At 43.6% G+C, this 18345-nt stretch overlaps 1 protein-coding gene across 1 annotated transcript in view; it reads left to right on the forward strand.

Annotated features, from left to right (window-relative positions):
- The window catches only part of LOC108278816 (transmembrane protein 164), a 26109-nt gene extending 8442 nt beyond the window's left edge, over positions 1–17667 (forward strand). The window contains exons 2-6 of the mRNA XM_017492438.2: positions 8562–8611; positions 11054–11120; positions 12609–12687; positions 14643–14743; positions 15076–17667. Of these exons, the coding sequence (XP_017347927.1) occupies positions 8562–8611; positions 11054–11120; positions 12609–12687; positions 14643–14743; positions 15076–15282 (504 nt within the window). The 3' untranslated portion in view covers positions 15283–17667. The remainder of the gene's footprint in view (positions 1–8561; positions 8612–11053; positions 11121–12608; positions 12688–14642; positions 14744–15075) is intronic.
- The last annotated feature ends 678 nt before the right edge of the window (positions 17668–18345 follow it).

Here is an 18345-nt window from a genome sequence, read left to right on the forward strand (position 1 = left end):
CCATGGGCGATATTAGCGAGGTCGGTAGAAACCGTCGAGACCGCGTCCGTATATCGTCCGGTGAGTCGATAGCGTGATCATTCTGACGTGCGTACTCGCTCATTAGCGTTGGACTTACGCTGAATTAATTTCAAGTATGCTAAATCCTATTTAAAAATATGTTTCGAACGGATGCCGAACATCAGTAGGAGCCATGATCGCGCGAGATTATCCGCTTCGACTCCTCCTTCTGAGTGATCTCTGTGCTCAGACTGTAGCTACATGTAGTTTCATTCAGAAACAGAAATAAACACCTCATCCTGATTGGTTCATCCAGCCAGTGTCGCACCAACGCCAATAATCAAGTGTGATGATAATCCTACGGATGACGTCGTAAGCCTGTTATAAGCGGCATTAACGCTCCGTACTGTACAAAATAATGTTCTACATCCAGAGTAGATTTCCTATAAACCTCCTAATATTCTGTGGTGTTAATCAGGAGAATAGATGAGGATGATGATGATGATGATGATGATGATAGTAATAATAACGCATTAAAAATGAATAGTGTTTATAGCTCTTTAAGGGTTTATAATAAATGCTGGTGTGTCCCGGGTGGAAATCGAGTCTGACAGCCGTGCTCTATAATCAGTTCTGGACGATCAAATCATTCATCACAGGCGTGGAAAATGAATTAGGCAAGCCTAAGTAAGTCATCTAAGCTAACTCATCTGCTCCTATTGGCATGTGTTTAGCCGCGGCGTGACTGCGGCGTAACCTCTACTGAGTCACGGAGGCGCGGGCGGGTCGGTGTGATTACTGTACTGTACGTTCTGACCTGTCATGGTCTTCAATAAGTCTTTTACTGCTCTTGTTTGATCTTTTATGTTCGTCAACCACGATTCTGTTCGTTCCTGTTAAAGTAAACCATGTTCTCCAGCACGCACGCACGCCTTTCAGTGTTTGCTGATGGTTCGGTCCGATTCCGCGTGTTTATTGTGTACGGGGAGGAACGCCAGACTCCTCATTGTTGAGAAATAAAAGGCTAATTCATGTTTGAGTATATTGTAGGTATTGTTTGTAGTTCTACAACAACGATGTCAAATTCAAAGGCCATAATTAAATGCTGTTCATTTGTTAGCATGTTATTATCTATTCTCTGAGAGTACAATAGGGGAAAAAACAAAACAATAGCTGAGGAACTATTCCTGCAACTGTACGCACTGTAATGTGATAACGTTTATTATACCGATTTTCTGTATGTAAAGCGGGACTCGTTTAGAGGTAAGAAGCGCTGCTGCGTTTACTGCTGATGCTGCGAGCGGCCATTTTGGTTTGAAGTCACTCCCTGAACTTGGGGTTGAGGAGACAGAGTTAAAGGACAGTGGCATGGTTGTTGGTGCCAGACCGGTTGCTTTTCATATTTCCTGGGATTTTCACGCAGAACTGTCTTTAGAGTTCACTCAGAATGGTGCAAGAAGCAAGCGAACCAGTAGGAGAACCAGTAGGAGAACCAGTAGGAGAATGGACAGACTGGATCTTTACAACCGTGTTGAGCAGAAAGGCATCTCAGAACATACAATCTTGCAGTGGATGAGCTACAACAGCTGAAGACCACACCGGATCTCTCTCCTGTCAGCGAAGGAATCGAATCCGAGTCTGCAGCGACCATCCAGACGGGACAGATGAAGATCGGATGAACATCACCTGGTCTGATGAATCTCGACTTGCCAGAATTTGGTGTGACATCATGAACGAATGGACCCGACCTGCCTTGTGTGAACAGTTCAGGGTGGTGGTGGTCGTGTGATGGTGTGAGGATGGTTTTCTTGCCACACGTTGGACCTCGTAAAACCAGTCAAGCATGATGATGTCGTCTCAAACTGGTTCCACGAACATGACGATGAGATCGAACTGCTTCAGAGGCCTCCCCAGTCAGCAGACCTGAATCCAGTAGGACGGCTCCGAGCCGATTGTGACGTAATCGTGACAACACGGAGCAGAGTCTCGTCTATTTAAATAAATAGATAAATTAACGTTTCTGCATAAACACGCTCAGTCTGTCTCCATAATGTTCTCCATAAATTTATTCGGTTTGTGCGATTTATTAAAATGGCAGCTTTTATAGTTTATACATCATGTATAAAACACCTCAAACACTCGAATATTCACTGTTCAAGGCTCGTTTTAAGTTAACTGTAATAACACGGAAATAAAAGCTTTGGCAGTTACGTATAATTGCAAAGAAGATTATAGGAACAAGAACGTTTCCATTTTCAATCTTTTTTTTTTTAACCCTTAAATAAAACCCCACACGCACGATCTCTTTTGGAATAAAACCAGGCTTTGTGTGACGGCCATTTGTAATCGAGGCACAGCAGCAGGGACGTGAGCGTTTGATAAGCGTTCTGTTGAAATCCTGCCTGCTGTTTCCTTCCTGCTGCTTTCATGCCTTCGGGCGTTATATCCGCTCTGTGTTGTCTCTTTAGAGACGGAGATCACGGCCTCGGTCCTCAAATCCTCTGCTCAGTTTCCCCCTGAACAGTTCCCCATTCTGCTCTGTGTGCAGAGACGGCCGGATGAGCGTTGTGTAAAGGTCGTGTTACTGGTCTTGTGATTTTGTAATAGAGTTGAATCTAAGTTTGTGATTTACTGTTTAAAACAAATCTCTGCTAACGATTTAATCAGAATGGGGGGGGGGGGGGGGAGAGAACTAAAGACATGGAGTGACTGCATGTAAAAGAAAAACAACAACATAGTCACCGTGGCAACAAGGTTCTGTAGAACCAACTCGCTTTGGCGTGGAGAGTAAAGATTCATTTGATGCATTTTTAATATTTAAAGGTGCATTAGGTAAGATTTGTGAAAAATCGGTCTCGAATAGTTAAATGTCTGAATAGGGTTTGAACTATTTATTTATTTATTTATTTATTTATTTATTTATTTATTTATACTCGCTTGAGCCCGTCCCCAATTCCATACTTGTCCGCAATACTCCGCCCCCAGGACATATAGCAATTTAACTATTGTTAGCATGCTAAGTAGAGCTACCGTTAGCAAGAACCGTCATGACCTCACTTTCAAGCGGAATTCTATGAACATGTGACCTCTCCTCTGAATGATTTATGAGCATGTGAAGGAGCGTTAGGGGCGTGGCTATAAAATGACCGGCGAGGCCGATCCAAATACGGACAAATCTTTACACATTTGAGCACCGGGCCGTTTCTCTCTCATATAGATATGAGAGAGGGTTTTTCCCACTTAAATTTTTGTGAAGTATTAATTGTTAATAAATTTGTTAATTTTTGCATTCTAAAAAAAGAAATGAGTAAGTTGTAAAATGAAGCATCACTGCACATCAGTACAAAGTTCTTCTGACTGATTACCTTCATCCTGTGATGATGGGCGGGGTCTGTTCCAGGATGACTCCACCCCCATCCACATTGCACGAAGGCTCTGGGTGGAAGTCATGTAAATCGAATGCCATGACCTTCTCACTGATCAGATATCCTCCTCCTGTGGCTCGACGTGTGTGACGGTGTCCTACATAAAGATGTTGTACCGGGTCACGTGTGTTGTCGGGATGTCAGGACAGAAGCGTTTGCGGCCTGCTTTGCTTTGATCGCCGTGGTTAATCACGAAACACGTCATGGACTTTCCCAGAAACCGCGAAGCACGATATCGGTTGCCGTAACGACGCAGAGATGACGGTGCGCCTCATCGACATGTCCGTATCTGCTGAGGAGCATTTCCTCCAGTGTGTGTGAGAAATAACAAAAAACATGATCCCTTCTAGATCCGTATCCACTGGTAATTCTTTAAACAACGGGTTAATGACTAAAGGAGCAGATATTACAGGAAATTAAATTACTGCAGTTTGTGAGGGAGGAGGTCATCTTTATCGGATCTGTCCTTTCCTGTGGCCGTAAAATGTATTTATTCCGATTAAGCGTCCTTCCAGGGAATGGGCTGTATTGGGGGGGGTGGGGGGGGTTGGGTATTTTTAAAGCCTGCAGGTTGAATTAACCGAATCAGGGAGAAAAGGACGATTTATATTCTGAGCTCTGAGGCAAATTTGAACACGGATACAAATTAATGATCTTTTAATGTAACGCTCTCTAGAACCGTATATGCCCCGCCCCTCAGGAGGCGTGTCTTGCTCTACAGTAGCAGGTCGTAAACATGGTTCAACGGTGTGTTTTTGGCGTTATGTGAACGGGTCACATCCTGTTCATATCTGCCTCACCCTGAATAATGATATCTGCTGACAACTTGAAGGAGAAAGACAAACTCATTTCTTTTTTTTTCTTTTTTGTTTTGCTCAATTTCCTGGTAATCATCTCTTTCTGTCCGAGTGCTCAGCCACACCCCCTGAGTCGCACTCGGGCACTCACCAAAATCCGAGACCGTCTGATTGAGGCGTTCTCGACTGAACTTCTTCCGACCGGATTCGACTCCGAATCGACTTGCTGCAGGAAGTGAATCGTTTGATGCCGTGTGTTTTGGGTTGCAGAGATTTTCTGAGCTGCTGCACCGAGCTGTAGCGATGCGTTCTGCAGACGGACAGAAAGGAAAAATGAACGCTGGATGTGGCTCACGATGTTTTAGACTAATTATTTATATAATTATCTAGTTATTTATTCAGCGTGGCTCAGTGTTCTCAGTGTTCACTCGGGTGATTCTTCTGACTCGGTATAGATTCATTCACCTTTTTCCATCTCTGTGTTTCTGAACAACGAATAAAATCTACGAATAAAATCAAATTTTTCAGCAAAAATTTGCCCCAAATCAAATGAACCGAAAGTATGAAATGTCTCTCGGACTATCGTTTGTGAAAGCAGCCTGACGAGGTTTGAATAACTCCCTTATCTTTACTAGTGAAAGTACAGTTTCTTATCAGGCGCAGTGGGGAGGACTCGAGTCTGTGATTTGCTTATCTGAGAATGAAAAGCAGACCGTGCTCGAATACACGTCATTTAATTTGTAAACTCTATCAGTTTTCCTTTCATCCTCGAATCTTTTAATATTCTTTGCTTTCTGGATGGATCTATAATTATATATAATATATACATCCCCGTCTCCATTTGGAACATTCTGCAGGTCACGTTTCAGTCAGTGACACCCGCGGACCGGTTTTACGACTTGCCTATTTTTCATTTTTTTACATTTTTTTCCCCGAATTACACCAACTGAGTGTTTTGTAGTACAGCGTGCATTTGCACGTTTCAGTAAGAATCCAGCTCAACAGCCGATTGGCTACGTTTACAACCCAAAGGCCATGCTCGCACCCGCACTCTCTGCTTACACAACCATGCGCTTGTAATCCAGACAGAATGCGGTGTGGCGTTGTCCTGCTCTGGATGGTAGCCTATGTTCCTCCAAAATGTGTACATATCTTTCTGCATGAATCCTGCCCTCACAGATGTGTGAGTTACCCATACCATGGGCACTGACACACCCCCATACCATGGGCACTGACACGCCCCCCATACCATGGGCACTGACACGCCCCCATACCATGGGCACTGACACGCCCCCATACCATGGGCACTGACACGCCCCCATACCATAGGCACTGACACGCCCCCATACCATGGGCACTGACACGCCCCCATATACCATGGGCACTGACACGCCCCCATACCATGGGCACTGACACGCCCCCCCATACCATAGGCACTGACACGCTCCCATACCATGGGCACTGACACGCCCCCCCATACCATGGGCACTGACACGCCCCCATACCATGACGGACGCTGGATTTCGGACCTGACGCTGATAACAGCTCGGACGGTCCTTTTCCTCTTTGCCCCGGAGAACACGACGGCTGTTTTGTCCAAAAACTATTTGAAATGTCGACTCGTCGGACAACAACGATTCCACTGTGCTACTGTCCATCTCAGACGAGACCGAGCCCAGAGAAGTGGGCGGATCTTCTGGACAGTGTTGATGTACGGCTTCTGCTTTGCATAGTAAAGCCTTAACCTGCATCTGTGGATGCAGCAGCGAATGGTGTCGACTGACCGAGGTTTACCAAAGTATTCCCGAGCCCATGTCAGGATCTCATTACAGACTCATGATGGTTTTTAAGACGGTGACGTCTGAGGGATCGGAGATCACGCGCATTCAGAAGTGGTTTTTAGCCCCGCCCTTTACGCACCGAGATTTGACCGGATTCCTGGAATCTTTTAATTATATTGTGCATGTAGAAGGTGAAACGCCCAAAATCCTACAGATTTGTCTTTGGGGAACGTTCTTCTCAGAGTGTTGGATTATTCTCTGATGCATCTGTTGGCAGATCGGCGAGCCTCGACCCGTCCTCGCTCTTGAAGGACTCGGCCTTTTCTGGAGGCTCCTTATGTACTCTGATTAGACGAGGTGTGTAACCCTTTTACAGCCCGTGAAATAGAAGAATAACAGCTGTGTAAACATTTGTGTCCGATTACTTGCGCTGTCGGGACATGTGTTTGCGGTCGGTGTATTCAGTGTTTGATGGTGCAAAAGAAAACATCATTAATGACATAAAAACTGAAAAATGATTACGAGGTGTGATGAGCGTCAGATTAACGTTCTGAATCAGACGCAAGGCGGGATGTGACCTCACTAAAGTTCAGCGAGGACGAGAACACCCACATGGCCATGTCTTGTTATTCCCAAAACTGGGCTTTAAAGTCCCCATGAAATCAAAATGCATTTAGTATGAATACGTTCGCTTTAGGTTTATTTATAAACTCCAAAACGGTGATGCAGTTCACGTTTAGAAGATATACGCATTCAAAACATACACTCTTTCTCTCTGTCTTTCTCTCTGTCTCTCTCTCTCTCTCTGTGTCTCTCTCTCTCTCTGTCTTTCTCTCTCTGTCTTTCTCTCTCTCTCTCTCTCTCTCTCTGTCTCTCTCTGTCTCCCTCTCTCTGTCTCTCTCTGTCTCCCTCTCTCTGTCTCTCTCTCTGTCTTTCTCTCTCTCTCTGTCTTTCTCTCTCTGTCTCTCTCGGTCTCTCTCTGTCTCTCTCTCTGTCTCTCTCTGTCTCCCTCTCTCTGTCTCTCTCTCTGTCTCTCTCTCTCGCTCTCTCTCTCTGTCTCTCTCTCTCTGTCTTTCTCTCTCTCTCTCTCTGTCTCTCTCTCTCTGTCTGTCTCTCTCTCTGTCTTTCTCTCTCTCTCTCTCTCTCTCTCTCTCTCTCTGTCTCTCTCTCTCTGTCTTTCTCTCTCTCTCTCTCTGTCTCTCTCTCTCTGTCTGTCTCTCTCTCTGTCTTTCTCTCTCTCTCTCTCTCTCTCTCTCTCTCTCTCTGTCTCTCTCTGTCTCTCTCTTTCTACCGCCAATACGGATCAGCCGTTTTTATGACCTCATTCTGCACTTCAGCTTCTCATCAGATTTTCCGTCCAATCAAACGCTTTCTATTATCTGAAGTGTCCCGCCCCTAACAGTTGTAGGTTTCCTGGCTGTGAGGTAAGCTAAACACTACGGGCTATTTAAAAACGGGGAGGAGCCACTCCATATGTCCCGCCCTGACTTCCTGCTTCCGCGGCAATCACGTCAACACATGGAATAACGCTACGTGTTTCAAGGCGCTTCACGGGGACTTTAACATCAGTAGATGAGGAAAGGCATTTTTTTATATAATATATAATCTGATTTTATTGACGTTATTTTCAGCAACCCGAGCCGCCGCCTTCTTCTTGTTCCTGAATTCTGGACGATTATGACAAGCTGAGCAACTTCACTGTGCTCACAAACTCTTCTTCTTTTTAAAAAATATTTTTTATTTTAAATAATGGTAACGTGGAGATGAAACCTTGCTCTTTGGGTTGGATTATGCGCATTGTTTAGGATCCATATTAAGTGTTTGCAATTGGGAATCAGAAAGAAATCACCAGGATTGGGGAAGTTCTTTGCATGTAAACGCAGTGTGTGTGTGTGTGTGTGTGTGTGTGTGTGTGTGTGTGTGTGTGTGTGTGTGTGTGTGTGTGTGTGTGTGTGAGAGAGAGAAAGAGAGAGAGAGAACGAGAGAGAGTGCATATAATGAAATTCTATGGACGTTAAGCACAAAGCCCTCTTGCACTGTCCACGCTTTCACCTCATGTTTATTAGAGGATTCTTACGTGACCCGGCGGATCGTTCCCAGCAAACGGCCCGGTGTGACTGGTTTCCTGCTGATGATCGCAGATGGCAGGCGTATGTTGTTTGCAGAACTCTGATCCCAGTCTGCTGGGAATATTTGACCCTGATTTCGTTTTGTTTCAATCAAGAAACATGAGCTCTGATTGTAAACGAGCTCTCTGATGCATAAGTAGCAAAGTGCAGTATTTTAAAATTGATTTTATTTCTTCCTAGAAAATGACGAGACAGTTTTGGATTTTATAATAATAATAATAATAAAATCTAAATTCATGTTGGCGTTTCATTTCTAAATCTGTGTTGAAAATGTATCGTGTCATGGTGCAGAACGAGGAATACGTATCGTATCGTATCGTATCGTTACGCCCCTACTGTGTATACGTTACTCCGAACCAAGCTAGTAAACTTACACGATAAATCTGTGCGCTAACGACTGTTCGCCTTGTCTTTGTTCCGTTTTCACAGATCTTTCTGCTGGCGTGTCCACCCTGTAAAACAGCCATGGTGGTTTTTAGGTGAGTAACGTCTCCCCTGCCTAAGAATTTCCAACCTTCGCTTCAGATCCGCTTCAGAATGCCAAATAATCATGAACAAGGTGTGTACGATCTACACTCGAGGTGCACAGACTTCTAGAATTCATTTATTTATTAATTACAGTCAGGTCTACAATCAGTGTCTTGCATCATATACAGTACAAAACCTGGGACTCGGATATCTGTGTAGGGAATCATGAAGGGAAAACACGAGGATCACGCGGACCCTGAAAGTCTTAAAAATGTGTGATTACTGGAGTTCTGTGTTCAGGAGGAGAGGTGTTTTTATTTTTATTTTCAATAAACGGATTAAAAACTCCCTTAACTTTAAAAAGATAAAGTATTTAATAGTGTTCTGTAATTAAAAAAAAAAAAAAAAACTTTGTTAGTCAAAAGAAGGAGACACTGAGTCAAATAAAGAAAGAGACACTGAGTCAAAAGAAGGAGACACTGAGTCAAAAGAAAGAGACACTGAGTCAAAAGAAGGAGACACTGAGTCAAATAAAGAAAGAGACAGTGAGTCAAATGAAGGAGACACTGAGTCAAAAGAAAGAGACACTGAGTCAAATGAAGAAGACACTGAGTCAAATAAAGAAAGAGACACTGAGTCAAATGAAGAAGACACTGAGTCAAAAGAAGGAGACACTGGGTCAAAAGAAGGAGACAAATGAACTCCGTAAGTAAAAATAACGAGATTGTAAATCAAAGAAATGAGTTTATAAGTCAAAGCCGTCGAGGGTCAACAGCTGCGTGTTAATTGGTTTGTTCTGGCGGTGGGAAATAGCGGTCCGAGCGCCGTGCTGTAGTAAACAGAGAGACGTTCCAGGAATGTTCTTCTCGGGGACTGTGTTAATTTGCACAGTGGTGTTGGGGCTGATTTAACAGCACCGCTGTGTGGAGGTTCACATCGTGTAAGGATGCTCACATAGAGTAAAGTCTTTACACTTGCATGTGGTGTGAGCATGTCCTCTAGTGCTTCATGAACCACACCTAAGTGCTATAATCATTTTTTTGCGTTACTAAGCCAAAATAAGGACTTAGAAAGTCAAAGCAACAACTTTATTAGTCAAAATAGTGAGATACTACTTCAAAATAATGACGAGTCAAAATAATGACTTGGTAATTTAAAATAATGACTTGGTGAGTCAAAATAATGAATTGGTGAGTCAAAATAATGACTTGGTGAGTCAAAATAAGGACTTGGTGAGTCAAAATAAGGACTTGTTGAGTCAAAATAATGAATTGGTGAGTCAAAATAAGGACTTGGTGAGTCAAAATAATGAATTGGTGAGTCAAAATAAGGACTTGGTGAGTCTAAATAAGGACTTGGTAATTTAAAATAGGGACTTGGTGAGTCAAAATAATGAATTGGTGAGTCAAAATAATGAATTGGTGAGTCAAAATAATGAATTGGTGAGTCAAAATAAGGACTTGGTGAGTCCAAATAATGACTTGGTAATTTAAAATAGGGACTTGGTGAGTCAAAATAATGAATTGGTGAGTCAAAATAATGAATTGGTGAGTCAAAATAAGGACTTGGTGAGTCAAAATAAGGACTTGGTGAGTCAAAATAATGACATAGCAATTGAAAAATTCACCTCTTGTGGTTCAGCGCTTGTGTAGGTGGGTTTTGTGCTTCAGTGTAGAAATAAATAGATAGAAAAAAGTCCTGGGGGAAAAAAATAAACCTTTAGTGATCAATTAGAAACCGAGTGAATTCTTACCGAACGCATTTCTGAAGAATCAAGCGACTCATGTTTTGAAACACTTCAAGTTAACTAGTGTTTAAATCCATAATTGTATAAATCGTGGAACTACGATGCTTTAGATTTTGTTAACCGAGTTGCTGTGGTTTACGTCACCTACTCCGTGTGTTTAATAAGAGTCTGTTAGAAGAAACAGAAAGTAAAGTGTGTGTGTGTGTAATATAAATTACACACACTTTATAATAAATTACACTTGGTATAAAGTCTAGCATTTTATTCGCTCGTGTATAATACAATATCATGATTGCAGTTTTCCGTAAACAGATCCAGGCAGAGTTAGCGTGAAGGACGGGATCTGTACGAACCTGTTTGCAAGTCAAATTGTTTATAAAAGTTAGCTTTGTGTCAAACGGGTATTACCCGGCAGCTGTGGTTGGTGACGAGGCAGGGGGAGGATCCTTAAAGATACAGTGTCCATTTTAGACCCTGATTCAGAAATGGGGCTGATGATGCTCCCATGCAGAGAACATAAAGTCCGTGCGAACACAAAAATGTGCAGAAAAAACACACCTTACCGATGCAGTAGCTTGTTGTTCAACACCTTTTAAATCTTATTAGTTAGCATAGCTGAGTTGTCTTTCTAGGCTAGCCAGCTAATGCGAACCAGGCAGTCCTGCAGACTTTTTAACTCGGATTCATGTGTTTTTCTTTCCCCCAGGCTTCAGGTTCACATGCTGAACGGCGCCCTGTTAGCTCTCCTCTTCCCCGTCGTCAACACAAGATTAGTAAGTATCGTTCACTGTTTATGTCTAATCTAAACACACCAGAAGGTGAATCCGATCCAGTCGAGTTTCAGACAGAACGTACGGATTGGTTTCTGTTCTTCTGTGTTGAGGGTTTAATGTGAAAATACCGTCAAGGAATCTTTACGTTTGCCATGAAATGCATTTTATGATTAATATGCAAATCGTTGGAAAATGTTCATAATATAATTTGTAATTACATTTTTGTAAAATTGTTATTTATTTATTTATTTATTTATTTAAAAAGAGTGCAAATTAGAAACGTTTTCACTAGCGCTGTCGGACTTTCGGCCCGCGCTCCTGCGTCTAAATGTGATGAAAGAAGGCGCACGGGGAAAACAAAGATTTCTTTATGGTTCCGTTCGCTGAAATCCGATCCGAAGTGATGTTGCGATCTTTTTTTCTTTTTTTAAAAAAAAAAAAAAACTCGGAAAGATCATGAGTTAGCAGCGTCGGCCTCAATACGCCAGTCCTCGGCCCGTCTACGCTCTCTGCCCCTCGGCCCTCGTCCCCGTGACCCGCTACAACCTCGCTCAGCACCTTGCAGCGCACTCGTACTCGTACTTCCTGTGAGTGCGCAGAGAAGAATGAGGCACGGCGTGGAGGGTTCGCTTTAATAGATCAGAGTAGGGAGTGTTTAAACACACACACACACACACACACACACACACACACACACACACACACACGGATCTCTTTAGATTGGAATGTTTACCCAACTGCAGGTCCATAGAGAGGAGAACTAAATGATGATAATGTAAACGGTGACGGAATCCACGCAGTGCCGTTAGATCTCTGAGAACCACAGCGTTATTCTGCTTTATTTATTTATTTATTTATTTATTATTTACGTCGGTGTGTATGTTCCGTAAACGTTTATTTGTTTATTTATTTGTTTGTTTATTAAGTACAGAGTCAGAGTTTTCGTCGTTACGCCACCGTATTAGCAGCCGTCAAAGTGAGTTTTGCGCCATCCTACGCCGTCATACTATTGGTGGATTATAGACACAGCGTTGTAGTGACTTTATTCTTCACGGTGTGCGACGCGATCGGGCCGAGAGTCGTACGGCGTGAAGACGTTAACGTGATCACCGATTAAGGAAGTCCTTAGGAAAAAACTTTAGCACAGTTTTATTTATTAATAATATTCATTAAAAAACTATTCTTCCGTCGTGTAATATAGTCTATAAACCGGACACTTTGGTTGCTAAGCAACACAACAGGCATAAGATTACACAGCGGCTTCGAATGAGGCTCAGCCAATCGGATTTTAGTCCACAGATCTGCATATTGTTTCAGTTTGAATAGATTAGGGAGGCGGGATCAGCCGTCACGAATCAGCAGCTTTAGAGAGACCGTTCTCTGATTTTTGTCTCTTTACCCGATTTTATATGAAATGAAAGTAGTTTTAACGTTCTTCTGTGTTTTTGTCCCGTTAACAAGACGCCCTGTTTTCCGTTCTCTCCGCAGCTTCCCTTTGAGAAGGAGATCTACTACATCCAGCACTCCATGCTCTACCTGGTGCCCATCTACCTGTTCAGAAAAGGAGGTGAGCTTTCACACGTCTCGCAGAAACACAACCACCGCGGCGGCGCAAACCAACGCGAGCACGTGGTTCGAATTGAACAGAGAGTGCGTTGTAAACAGATTCGAATATGGATAGTGCGTCTTCTTCTTCTTCTTCTTATTATTATTATTATTATTACACATATCAAGATCATGTTTGTTAACGTGAACGTGCAGCACGTGGCTGCCCGGTCACGGTGGTTAAATTACACTATTATGAGCCCGAGCTAAACGGAGACGTCGTCTTCTTCTTCTTCTCCGCATTGTTTAGTGCCAGTAAGAAGGTAAATTATCTACAGTCTCCATTTCATCCGATGTGTTTCAGCACATAAAACAATTAAAAGTGCGATTAAACGTCACGTTTTTAAGGTTTAAATTGGACTCGCCTTCGTAGTTTAAGACTTTAGACACGGTTTAAGTTTGTTTTGTGTGTTTATTTGTATCTTGGGGAAACGGTGACCGCGGGGGAAATACCTAGAAACAGACGTCATCGCTCGACCGGTGTAGATTTCTAACCGAATACGAAGATGTATCACGAATCGTCGGATACGAAGATGTTCCCCCGTCGTTATTAAACAGAAAATTCCAGAAAATTTAACAGGCGTTATGAAGAAAACGCCATTTTGACTCGCAGCTTTGCCGTTCTGAAATCTACTTCCTCTAGCTTACTCGGTCACATTATAAAGGATCAGTTCTATATCTTCCCGGAATTCTCCTCAGAGCGTCCGCTTGATGAACTCGAGTGATGGAGCTGAGGCTGAGGAACTGGAGACGTTCAGGATTTCTGAAAATTGTGTCTCATTATAATTTGTGAAGGGGGGGAAACGTTTCCCTCCTGGAGTTTCAGTGTTCCGCGGTGGACGTTGTGCTAGAGTTAAAAAATGAAAAGAAGGTCTAGACCACGCCCACTTCTGCCTTTTAAACCCGAATACAGATAGAGATCTGATTATTACACCTCTCTACCACAATGACCTTCACACCCACACACACACACACACACACACACACACACACACTCACTCACTCACTCACTCACTCACAGAGCTCATGTAAATCCTGCTCTAATCATCGAAATCTCAAAGATGAACACATTTGCCTTCCTCGTGTGCTAATTTGCTTATGCTAATGACCGAGCAAGAAAACACAGCTCGAGCGGCAGATGGTCCTCACACGCCCTGTTCGGCTTAACAACAGGAATAACACTAGACTGCCATCTAGTGTTGAGATGCAGCTGTTACACACACGCACAAACACACGCACAAACACACACACAAACACACGCACAAACACATGCACAAACACATGCACAAACACACGCACAAACACACGCACACGCACAAACACACGCACAAGCACACGCACAAGCACACGCACAAGCACACGCACAAACACACGCACAAACACACGCACAAACACACGGCCTTTCCTTAAATTGTTGAATGTTAGATGTGGCGTTTCGTTACTGCATCCTACTCCTACCTCATCCTCATCTAAACACAAGAGTGAGAACACAGCAATGTGAACTCGACTGAATCGGATCTGAATCGATTCATACGAGGGTCTGTGACCTATCGAATCATTACGTATTTAACCGTATCGTGTTTATATATCGTGTCGTAGACTCCTGGGCAAAAACATGCTCCAAACCCAAAATGGATCAAATATGAAGATTTCAATCAGCAACCTTCAGGATTACGCCGTCGCAGACAAGAACGCAAAATCAAGGAAACGCGGCGGTTTGATCTGACAGGATGGGTACGGTAACTCGGATAAATAACTTTCAAACCGCGCTGAGAAGAAAAGCATCTCGGAGCAAGATCATTCATCATCAAACCAACCCCCCGCCCCGCATCGTGCTGCTGTCACATGATTGGCTGATTGGAAAATTGCATGAATGAGCAGGTTTCTGATTGTCGTTCCTCCGTATTCTCCTCTCAGGTGTGTACAAACCAGAGCCGCTAGGTGATATGTGGTGGGCGTTGTTATCCACAGGCATCCTCTTCCTCTACCATTTTGTGTTCCTGCAGGGACTGGGAATGGTACGACATGCACGCACGCACACACACACACACACACACACACACACACACACACACACACGAGGCTTTACCACTTAAAAATTAGCAGGTTGTGATTCTAGAGTCTGAAAACAGAAATTGCATTTATTTAAATATACTTTTCATTCAGAATATTCTGGGTACATATGTATATGTGTATATATATATATGTGTGTGTGTGTGTGTGTGTGTGTGTGTGTATAATATTGGTTAGTTTGTGTTGTAGTTATATGCTGCTTACGTTGTCATCATGAGATAACACCCCGCTACAGAGAGACGGGTCTGTGTGTCTGACGCTGTTCTACCTGTCGCAGGTGACCGAGGTGAATCTGAACAACATGCTGTGTCCGGCCGTGTCCGATCCGTTTTACGGGCCGTGGTACCGCGTGTGGGCCACCGCCCACCAGACGGCGCTGACACTGTTACACGGCAAAGCGCTCACCGTGATCTGCCAGCAGGCCACGCCCGCTCTGTGTCACCTGCTCCACTCGGCCCGCCTACGCTCCAAGAAAGTCGACTGAAACTCCGAGCACAACAGCTGCAAAAATCCAAACTACGTTGTTTTATATATTCTTCTTCTTGTTATTATTATTATTATTATTATTATTTCCTCTCCTAACTGGTGATAACAAAAGGTCAAACTAGGCTTGTACGATATAACGATTTAATCGTCTCTACACGTATTACACTGCCGCCATATCAGTGACGTTTACTCTCATTATTATTATTATTATTATTATTATTATATATTATTATTATTATTATTATTTTATATTATTATTATATATTATTATATTTCCAGACCTGAACATTTTTTACACGTGTTGCATAGTTTGAGTTTTCTCTCAAAAATACTCCAGAAGAGCAGTCGTCTTTTTCTCTCCGATTAAACGGGTGATCTAACCGACACATGAATCTGGAATGAGTCCCGCCCTACCCAGCCCCGCCCCGCCCCGCCCCCTTCCCTCCATCTCACACCCTCACATCTGGACTCGCTGCGCGCTCTCGCTTTCCGTCACCGTGAACGCGGAAGGTCTCGAGTTCATTAATGCGAGATGAAGTCCGAGTGTGTGTTCGACTCGGCGGACGTTACACACGTGTACAGTTAACATCAGTCACGGTTTTATTTCATTAGCGATAATTTAAAAAAATCGCCTGTAGATGGTTTTGGAAGATTTGGAAAATTCCAAAAATGCTAACCTGAAGGGAAATATTCCTACAGCGAAGTGTTCGGGTTAACACATTATACACTGTTGTTGTTGTTGTTGTTGTTGTTGTTGTTGTTGTTTTTAATCACGTGGAGCAGCAGATGGACAGTGAACGTGTCGGCCATGTTGTCATTACTGCAAATGTACTGTTCTGCTTTCTTTAACTATAAATCCTCCAGCAGCTGAGGTGTGGTGATTGGCTCCGCCCAGTCAGCGGTTCCCGACCGCACAGCCGGAGATATCATGACTCCTCCCCGCTCTCCGTACCCCTGACGCGGTGGACATCCGGCTCGATCGTCCTTATTTTAAGGATCTCGGTTCTGGATGATTAAATTGTTTTTCACGATTTTTATTTTATTATCATTTTTTTAAATGGTAAAAATCTACATGCGGAAGCCCGGGTCCGAGTGTTGCTCAGCGTCTCGTGTCGCTGTAGGTCAGTGTTTTATAGAAAAACATGGAACCGGTTGGTCTGAGGACGTTACGGAGCTCAACCCTGTGCTTGTTTTTGAGGTTCTGCTCATTTAGAGCAGACTCTTTATCTTCAGTTGCCTTTTTATTATTATTATTATTTTTTATTTGTGACAGTTCTTGTACAGTCGTGTGGAGCCAGCGCTCCATGTTTACTCAGACACGCCCCAAACCCGAACCGTGTGCTCGCTCTTTCACATCTCCTCCCACCTCATCTCACCTCCTCCCGTCTCCTCCCGTCTCACCTCCTCCCATCTCATCTCCTCCCATCTCACCTCCTCCCATCATCTCATCTCCTCCCACCTCATCTCACCTCCTCCCATCTCACCTCCCGTCTCCTCCCGTCTCCTCCCGTCTCACCTCCTCCTCGGTCTCCGGCGGCATTTAGTCCGCAGCGTAGTTTAACGTGTCGTAAACAGCATCCGCGTGTCGACGCTGTGTTCGTATCGGTGTGTCGCGCTTTTTAACGCTTCCTGCTTTTCACCTCAGTGACTTTTAGCTCGTCTGTACATCACTTTTGGAGCGACGGACGAGGACGATGAAATCCTCACTTCCGGACCGAACCAGACCGGATTTTTCTCGACGTTTTAATGTAAAAACGCCTCATTTTTTCCTTTTTCTTTCCCCAGCCGCAAGCCTCAGATGTCGTACTTCTCGAACATCTCCATTTATTTTTTTGTTGTTTTTTTTCCTCATAAAACTTCTCCATATTGCACCTTAACACGTTTATAAAAGAGAAAACGTTGTCATACCATGTGCAGAGGAGGAGGAAGATAAATAGTTTTGGGTCATTTCTCAGTTGTTGTTGTTTTTTTTATATTATTATTTTGTATTATTTGAGAGACTTCCTCCTGAGGAGCCGAGACCTGAACGTTTTGTCTTCAGGAAAAACCTGTCAGGAAAATGAGGGATGTACAGATGTTGGTTAATCATCTGAAAATGAATCATTCCGGTTTCAGTGTATAGACATCGATGCGCCTGTCAAACACTCAAACTCTCTCACACACACACACACACACACACACTCCAGAAACAGGTTTGATTTGATCAGCTGGATCTCAGCAGGGTTCTCCAGATCCAGATGGTGTTTCCTCCAGGGACTGGAAACATCTGGATCCGAGACGACGGACTGAAGGGGATTTTGTGTGTTTGTTTTTTTTTAATGTACATATTTTTGGTGAAGTATGTACTGTATTGTGGTAATGAAAAATAAAAGTCCTTCTCCGAGCGGTCCGTTTCCTCGGGTGTTCTTCAGCGCCCTGTTTACACGTGCGCACCACAGACAGAAGCTTTAAAACGTGTTCGTATCCACACCTCGGTCTTCACGTATCCACTCACTTATTAACGGACAGGGAAGTTTGGCTTGTTCAAGTTAAACACCATCCTGAAATATGTTTATATTAAACTAGACCGTGTGTCTATTCTGGTTCTGATTGGTCAGTCGGTGTATTCGTGTGAAAGGTTAGAGCTGCTCCTCATCTCAAACACGAATGAATGAGCGTTTAAAAACGAGCCGCTTTTCTGTTTCGCGGCCATGTTCGTGAGAAATCCGGTGTACGAGTCTTTAAGCACTGGACACAGTCCCAGAATGCAACGCGGCTGCACGACAGGTAGCTGCCATGTGCGAGATGAGCAGCTCGATGTGAAAGTCGACGCTCTGGAGAAGTGTGTGAGAAGTGTGAGAGAAGTGGACAGAACGAAGGACTAAAGCGCCGCTGCATCGCTGTCATGCACGCTGCTCTCAGCATGGCATTGTGGGTAATGTAGGAAACCCGCAATCAAAACTGAAGACAAGTTCATAACTCGGAATTCCTGACCTCAAGACTAGGAAAAAAATAAAACGTCCTCTCCACTGGGAATTCCTCAGTCGGGACGTCATCACGTAAAAACTGAAAACAGGTGGGG

Source organism: Ictalurus punctatus, chromosome 18, assembly GCF_001660625.3.
Source record: "Ictalurus punctatus breed USDA103 chromosome 18, Coco_2.0, whole genome shotgun sequence".
NCBI lineage: Eukaryota > Metazoa > Chordata > Actinopteri > Siluriformes > Ictaluridae > Ictalurus > Ictalurus punctatus.